Source organism: Palaemon carinicauda, chromosome 28 (genome assembly GCF_036898095.1).
Source record: "Palaemon carinicauda isolate YSFRI2023 chromosome 28, ASM3689809v2, whole genome shotgun sequence".
Taxonomy (NCBI): Eukaryota; Metazoa; Arthropoda; class Malacostraca; order Decapoda; family Palaemonidae; genus Palaemon; species Palaemon carinicauda.
In genome coordinates, this window is record NC_090752.1 from 57,199,910 (window position 1) to 57,208,836 (window position 8,927).

Genomic DNA, 8,927 nt, shown 5'->3' on the forward strand with positions numbered 1-8,927 from the left:
CTCTCTCTCTCTCTCTCTCTCTCTCTCTCTCTCTCTCTCTCTCTCTCTCCGGGATTATTTCAACACCAAAAACTCTCCCACCCAACTTCTTCTAATAACCTTCGACATCTCGAACCTATGAATTACTGCTCCATACTGTAAACCACCCATCGCCCATCCTCACACCCACGGAGCCTGACAACCTGTACAAACCCCCCACTCCCCTATAAAACAACCCCCCAACCCCTTATCTATAACTAGTCCCCACCCAAAAAAAAATTCCCTTACAAAACCCCTCTCCCCCCATCCAAGCATCTAACAACCTTTAAAAAAAAAAATCTGAAGTTACCCCCCACAATCTTCAATGCCCACCTCCTTCCTTATAGTGTCTTCCCTTTGAGGACCTCCCCCTTCCTTCTCCCCCCTCCCCCCTAATCCTTCCCTAGGTCTTCTTCAATATAAAAGGGCGACAGAGCAGCGAAGAGGCAGTTGGAATCTCTCCTTCAGTGCTTAGACTCAGAAATACCAGGTGAGTTCTTCCTCCATGTGAAAATAACTAAGTTGCCTCATCAGAGTCAAATGGGTTAGATTTGGAAAGGAGAAAATATTGCTGTTGGATAAATTTTAAAAAAAAAAAAAAAACTTTATTAATCCCACGTCAAAGATGAACTTCAGATCTCTATAGTTGATTTTTTTTTCGTGTTACTATGTATAGATGTATATGTTGTGGTTTCTGTATTGTTTTATGTGTGTGTATATATATATATATATATATATATATATATATATATATATATATATATATATATATATATATATATATATATATACATATAATGTAGAAATATACATATATATGTATACAAATAATGTATAAATTATACATATATATTTTATACATATACATACATTTACATATATATATTCATATACATATACATATATATATAATATATATATATATATATATATATATATATATATATATATATAATATATATATATAATATAATATATAATAATTTAATATATATACACATATATGCAAAAAGAAATTGAATAATCGTAAACGTCTAACAATTTTTAATAGACAGGAATAGAAGAGTCACCCGGATGTCCTCTGTACACTTAAGTCAAAAAAAGTAAAAGTGACGCTTCCTCGTTCTTGAAGCCTAGAGGCGGCAGAAGATCCCTTCAGAGAGAGAGAGAGAGAGAGAGAGGAGAGGAGAGAGACGAGAGAGAGAGAGAGAGAGAGAGAGAGAGAGAGAGAGAGAGAGAGAATAGATTTGATCTTAGTTTTCTACATCCACAAATCCAACATTTTTTTTTTTCCTGACAATAAACTACTACGAGATATGATTGGATAACTATTTTAGCAACGTTGAAGTTTCCAAAAGATTTTTTTTCTTTTTAATTTTTTTCTTAATTCCTTTCATTTATGTATTTTCATCATGGTAGGTTGATTGCAATATTTTTGAAACTATATCAATTTGAATTATGTTTTAGCCAAGTTTAGAAATCTTACAGAATATTTTACATTTTCTTATTTAAAAAAAATAAATGTAATAAGTGACTCGCTACAAAATTGAATAACGTCAAAAATTACCTGAATAAAATTTTACGCTTTGAAATATATTTTTAGAGATGATTAATTTTACTAAAATAAATTCTAAAGATAAAGTTTTATTCTACCTTGGCCAACCTGAATCACCACTCCAAGGTCCTCATTTGACACCAGTGAATCAATTCCATTGGCACGAAAACTAGTCAAACGAGCTCTAACAAGTCCTAACAATAATAGTATTCCCTCAAATCAGGTTGTCTAAGGTCATCTCATAACTTCGCTAACTTTAATCATATCCGATCTAATCAGGTCTTCGTTTGGTCTTTTAATAACTTCATCTAACTTTGGTTCACGTTAACCAAAATCCATTTTCTATGATAATTTTTACTGGAAATATTTTGTGGATTTCGACGGCGTCTAGAACATATCCAGACCATGTAAGATGTGAAAATCACTCGGAAAAAATGTATATCAATGGATAATATCTATCAAATCAAAGTTGAATTTATTTTTCATTAATTAAACGAGCTTAGAACGTGCAAATCGAGTCATGATTTGAGGTTTATTACATAAATTTAATGTCGGGAAAACTCTTACAGTACATTAAAATTGAAATTAGATTTCTTCCCAGATCTTTTGAAGGAAAAGGATTTTACAATAGAATTGTCTGATATTTACGGACGTCCGTGTCCGTGTGTGTGTGTGAGTGTGTGTTGTTGTTGTGTGTGTGTGTATGTGTTTGTGTGGTTTATTTCCCATATACACGAAACTCATCAATGTTCTCTAGTCTTGGGTAGTGCCATAGCCTCTGTACCATGGTTTTCCACTGTCTTGAGTTAGAGTTCTCTTGCTTGAGAGCACACTTAGGCGAAAACTGCGTCAGAAAAGGAAAGAGACAAAGTAACCGTAACACCGGTATCAAATAAAGTATTTCATTTCTCAATGGAGAAAAACACAAACGAAGCGGCACAAACCAAGAGACTTTGTTTACATTGACGCGAAAACCTCGTCAGAAAGAGGAAGAGATAAGAACCGAGGTCTTTTTAACTAAAAGCCATAAAGAAATGACACCAGTAAGACCCTATTTTAGAGTAGCATCGCTTCTCTGTAACAGAAGAGCATTGTCTTTAAATCAATGGACTGGCAAGAAACAATATAGAATAAGGTTTTTGGTAATGTTGACGTGATTGCAAGATTGCCCAATTTACTTAACATGTTTTTCCAAACCCTCATCTGTTAATTACCTCTAGATACATTTTATTATTTCCAAATGAAACCATTTCATCTTGTAGAAATATCATGATCAAATCTAAAAATATTTACGACTCTCTGGAAATTGAAAATCTACTATAGTATGAAATATGCCATATTTCTTTCATGAAACATTTACTTGCAACAATCAACTTGGTGTAAGAGAAAGCTATTTTAACAATATAAAAATTCTAAGGTTATTTAAAAATATTTTAGACTACTCACTTTCAACTTGATGTTGGTAAATATTCCTTGTAATTCATTGCGAGCTAACTTGAAAATATTTAAGTCGGTCATGGAAAATCGTAAAAAGAAACACATTCACCAAAGGACAGCTTTTCAACTGTTTTAAATCTTAACCTTTCATCGCCATAAATGTTGAAGGCCCTTTTGATATCCCCCGTAAATGCCTAGACCCTCAAGACATTCGTCATAGTAGAAAGTTTGGCAAGTGAGGTTAACAATACAGCGAGTTACAGCCAGTAAAGAACACCTGTCTATTCTACGACATTAGATTCCTGAATCCTGTTTACAGAGATAAAAATAAAAGTCCTAAAGAACCCGCAAGTCACATCTCTTAGGACTTATGCACCGACAATCAGAGATGAATCCAAAAGAAGCCTCAGTGAATCCTTAAAAGGAAAAAAGAAAAAAAAAAACTGTCCATTCTACACCATTAGATCCCTAAACCCTGTTTTCAAAGATGAAAAAAAAAATAAAAGTCTAAAGAACCCGCAAAAAAAAAAAAAAAAAAAAAAAAAAAAAAAAACTGTCCATTCTACGCCATTAGATCCCTGAATCCTGTTTACAAAGTTAAAAATAAGTCTAAAGAACTAGCAAGTCACGTCTCTTAGGAGTTATGCACCGACAATCAGAGACGAATCCAAAAGAGGCCTCAGCGACTCCTTGAACGGAGAACGACACATCTCTAGCGTCGGAACAACTTCCCCCAATAAATCCAAAGGAAAATGATTATCAGATACCGGTGTCCATCAACTACACCAGTGAAAGGGGTGGCTCCCTGCAACTTCGGGAGGTCACGGCCGGGCAAGAGTGCGTCTTCGTAGTAGGGAGATGAAAGTGAGAGGGGTGAGGTAGCCGCCTCAGAAAACCCCTCCGGCGGGAAGATGGTACTCTCCCGGAGCTCAAGCTAAAAGTAAAAGGGGAGGGAGTCAATAGCCTATTGTATTAGAGAACGGAAGATGAAGAAGGCGAGATTAGCTTGTAAAATAAAGAGTTGGTAATGATAATGAGAGGACGGAGAGAGTAACGATTAAGAATTGAAGTTAGATGTAATGGATAATTTAGTTTAACAGAATCAAATTGTATGATCAAGTTCATGATATATTCAACACGAGTACAACTATGTAAATTGCGAGATAACTTGGCAATAAGGCGAAAAAATCAGGTGTAGGCTGCTTTAACTCTTTACTGACACACATTACATATAACTGTACACACATTATATCTATCTATCTATATATGTGTATATATACACAAATATATATATATATATATATATATATATATATATATATATATATATTATATATAATCATATATATATATACATACATATATATATATACATACATATATATATATATATATATATATATATATATATATATATATATATATATATATATATATATATTATATATATGTATATATGTATATAATATATATATATATATAAATATATATATATATATATATATATATATGTGTGTGTGTGTGTGTGTGTGTGTGTGTGTGTGTGTGTGTGTGTGGTTTACAATAAATCAGCTCATTTACTTAAGATTAATAATTTCTCATTGACGATTAAGCAAATTGAGAGAGAGTGAGAGAGAGAGAGAGAGTGAGAGAGAGAGAGAGAGAGAGAGAGAGAGAGAGAAGAGAGAGATGAGAGAGAGAGAGAGAGAGAAACTCCTTTCTACCATTCACGGTTCAAGGGATGTCAAGGAATCGTAATGATAATTGTGGGGGGGGTGGTATCCTAAATCTCATATCCACCCGCCCATCCCCTCCCCCCTCTCTTTCGCTAGCAATTCAACATCATGATTAAACATCCCGACTCTAATTATAATTTCTTAACGGTATATTCGAGTTTTTTATTTTTCTTAGAATTCTGTTTAAGTAGTTAATGCCTTGCTTCCTGTTGCGCAGTGTATTTATTCCTAATGTTTATCACTCATGGTACATAGGCTGATTGACAACCACTTGAAGTTCTAACATCAAGATTTTCTCTATCATTTAGTCATACGAAATAACAGTCAACTGGAGCCATATTGATTCCATCATACCTCGAAAGACGTCTGGCTCCGAAGTTCACATTGATATCTTCATCTCGTTCTTTGGCTTTCCTTTGCCATAACCTTTTTTTTTTTTCGTGGTCTTAAAGAATCATGCAGATGTCTCAATATACCAAGAGTTTCCAGGAAAGAACGGAATCCAATTGATGACGAAAATGAAGAAATAAAACACGCAGTTTTGATTAATTATTAGAAGATAATGTGCGCGGGCAAATACGAAAAAGGGGGATTGGTTAGAAATAGCACATTTGTTTTCGAAAAATTAAAACAATGATTTGATCCGAGTAAGAGGATTGATTCATCAATTTGATGTTCTCTGACATCGATGGTCATTGACGCCGATATCATTTATTATAAAGAAAGATAAAAGTATCAAATTTAAACCATAAAAGCGAAGATGTCATCATAAAGGCTGAATGGATTTCAGAAGACCTGCTTCTGAAGTAAATCTAAAAAGTACCCGCTATTATTATTATCATTATTACTTGCTAAGCTACAACCCTAGTTGAGAAAAGCAGGATGTTATAAGCCCACGGACCCCAACAGGGAAAATAGCCCAGTGAGGAAATGAAATAAGGAAATAGATAAACTACTAGAGAAGTAATTAACAATTAAATAAAACAGTAATGAAACAAATTCATATATAAAACTACAAAAACTTCAAAAAATTAGAGGAAAAGAAATAAGATAGAATAGTATGCTCATGTGTACCCTCAAGCAAGAGAACTCTAATCCAAGACAGTGGAAGACCATGGTCACAGAGGCTATGGCAGAGCCCAAGACTAGAGAACAATGGTTTGATTTTGGAGTGTCGTTCTCCTTGAAGAGCTGCTAGCATAGTACAACACATCCTGCCCAAGAATCTTGGCAAGGATGAAACCTGCCCATCCTCACCTCCGAGTTAGAGGGGCTAAAGATGTTAGGTATTGAAGGAAAGGACCAAAAAAAAAGACACTCATAGTAATTTCAATGCATAGTTTTCCGCTTTCATTATGCATGTTGATGGTTTGATGAAAAAATTAAACAGTTATACTTAAGTTACCCTTCCGATCTATATATCTAACGTATAGTGTAAATGTATTTATTCTGTCAAATCTTCCCTATATAGGAATAATATTAAGTTCGAAAGTGTCTATTCTATTTCTTATTTCTGTGTTTTTACTTCATGCATCTGTTTATTCATTTATCTATTTATTTAAAAGATGATCAATCACTTATGTAAGGCCTCCATAATTAGTTAGCTGTTTTTATGCCGCACTTGTAGGCTTTAATGTTTTCTATTATTATTCTATCAAACATATTATGACATATATATGTGCAGAAAATCTGCTGGGCCCCGGGACGCAAACCCTCTATGTAGTTGCCTGCTTTTGACCTTTGCCACAGTCCGGAAATGTTCCATCTACAGCAGCTTCAGCTTCAACTGGGTCGAGACTGGAAGATCCTATGTTAAGACAGGAATGGATGAGGCTGAAGCCAGCATACCAATTTCCTTGGTATTTCTGTCTGCCTTTTGACATTCCCTGTATGCATATGGATTGTGCCAGTCTAGCCTCAGTTGAGCTGCTGCTTCAGCTGTGATGGATATTTCCGGAGTGATGTCATGGCGAAGCGGTCAAGACGGGGACCACCAGGTAGGGTGGGTCGGTCCCGGGACCCCGGCCCTCTGGCCCGTGTGACACACACACCCCTTACCTGGTGTCCCTTCTTGCAGGATGCGGCTGGCCCCCTTCATATTACTCCTTGCGGGCGGCGGCTGTCAACGCTGACAAATTTTTCTCCGGGTCCTCCACGGGGAAAGCAACAAGACTTTGCAGCTGCTTTGTATAACGATTACCTCCCACCTGCTACAACATGTGCTTCACACAACAACAACAATTCTAACCACGGCCGTCGTTGACAGTACTCGACGCCGTGATTTTACATCAAATCAATCGTTCAGACTTCTGGTGCTACTGTGGTACAAACTCTTTTTGACACAACAACCAATATCCAAAGATCTACTGTTACACGGGGAGGATCAATCCCAAGTACAGTTATAGAAAGAATAACATCTGAGGTGGTCATACCCACCACCAGAAACTATCACTGAAGGTGGTTCTACCAGTAGTACTACCCGAGTTGTTGTGACAAGTACTAACATAGTGATAAGCACTGCACGTGATGTAAGATATTCCACTGTCAACAGAGATATTGAGTTTACACAAACATCTGTGACCACAGTTCTACAGCCAACAACGATCACAACTCAGGATGTAAGAGTGGAAACCAGAACCGTTCCTTTCCGTCCTCCACCTACAGTTAGGGTTAGTACCACACAAAGACAAGTACAAACTACCGTTGTGAGGGAAGGCCGAGGATCTACCATCCAGACCACTGTCCTTGTCCCAACTACTATTACTTCCGCTGTGCGTTCTCAACCACCTCCTGCCTTTGTAACAAGAACTTCCACAACTACAAAAGTGGACTTTGTCACACAAACAACCACTGTTGTGTCTGGGAGCGTATCAACAAGAGAAGTAATTAGTACTAGCACTACAGTTATTGTACGGGATATAACTGTAACGCGTGATCAGTTGACCACTGTCATTTCATCTCGGGTTGTTCCAACAACAATAATCAGGACTGAGATTGCAACTCAAGTGCGTCCCACAACAGTTTTTGACACCAGAACAGAAACCACAAGACTTGACCGCCCAGATGTTCGCACATCGACCTTCATTGAAAATGTTATCCAGACGGCCACTGGAAGGGATGTGGTGGTAACGAGACCTATAGTTACAACAAACATCGTCCAGAGTGTAATTACTACTACTCAATCTGGAGTTGTAACCATCACCGCTACCAGAACACAGACCGCGGAATGTTCCAGAACTGGATACAATTATAATGAGCCTTCTATTGCATTCACCTTTCCAAACTAAAAGAGCTAACACCAGAGGAATTAGAAATCGAAAGATCAAATTAACTGTAATTTAAAGAAAAAATCTCAAAGTAGTACTTTTCTTTAAAAATTCATATCCCTTTTATAAACTTACAAAATCGTTTTACCAAAACAAATCACTTTCATGTACTGTATAAACCTTTATCTTACCAGCACAAAAGTTTGCTGTAAGTTTTCTTATTAATCCTCTAGAGTGGCCACTTCTAAAATAACTTTGTAATTATGATGCAAGTATAATAAACACATTAATATTAGCATTTTTTCCTTAACATTTATTACATATGGAGAAATTTATAGAGTCAATCATTAAAAAATCAATACTGTCATTGACATGGTAAGTCCTGTTTTATTATCTTCTACATACTAAAGTCTCAAATAAGTTTCCTTGCCTTTTTCTATCTTGCAATTATATCACAAAGTGAGACTTCTTTTTATATAGTTTAACATAACCGAAGGAATTGTTGTTACAGGATGGCCCAAGTTGTTCTGGTTGTGTTGCTGGCAGTGGCTGGTGGATGCCTGTCAGCCAAGTTGCCCACCATCCCCGGAATTCCCCCAGGTGGACGTCAGCTATCTTTTGGCTCTCTACAGCAACGTCAGCAGCCCCTGCCAGACATAGAAAACCTGTTGGGAAGCTATCTTCCCCCTCCTCAGCCACCTTGTCTGACAAGCACTGCGTACTCAACTGTATTTAGGACAACGACTATAGATATTGGCTCAACAATCTTCACCACACAAATTATTACCAGACCTATCACTAGCACTGTACGTCAGAAATCAACTGCCTACACAACACAAATCATAACGGTTACAGGTGCCAGTGTAGTCCCAACGACCATATATAGCACCATTTCAGTAACCAGAGAAGATAGAA

The 8,927-nt window shown here is 36.4% G+C and overlaps 1 protein-coding gene across 2 annotated transcripts in view; it reads left to right on the top strand.

Moving 5' to 3' along the window:
• The first annotated feature begins 469 nt into the window (after positions 1–469).
• The window catches only part of LOC137621610 (uncharacterized), a 9,728-nt gene continuing 1,270 nt past the window's right edge, over positions 470–8,927 (top strand). The window contains exons 1-2 of one of the 2 annotated variants that reach the window (XR_011040263.1): positions 470–508; positions 6,824–8,510. Coding sequence is in view for 1 of the 2 variants with exons in the window: in XM_068352034.1 (XP_068208135.1) it covers positions 8,525–8,927 (403 nt within the window). In the remaining variant the exon portion in view is untranslated. The other variant, XM_068352034.1, reaches the window with a different exon arrangement.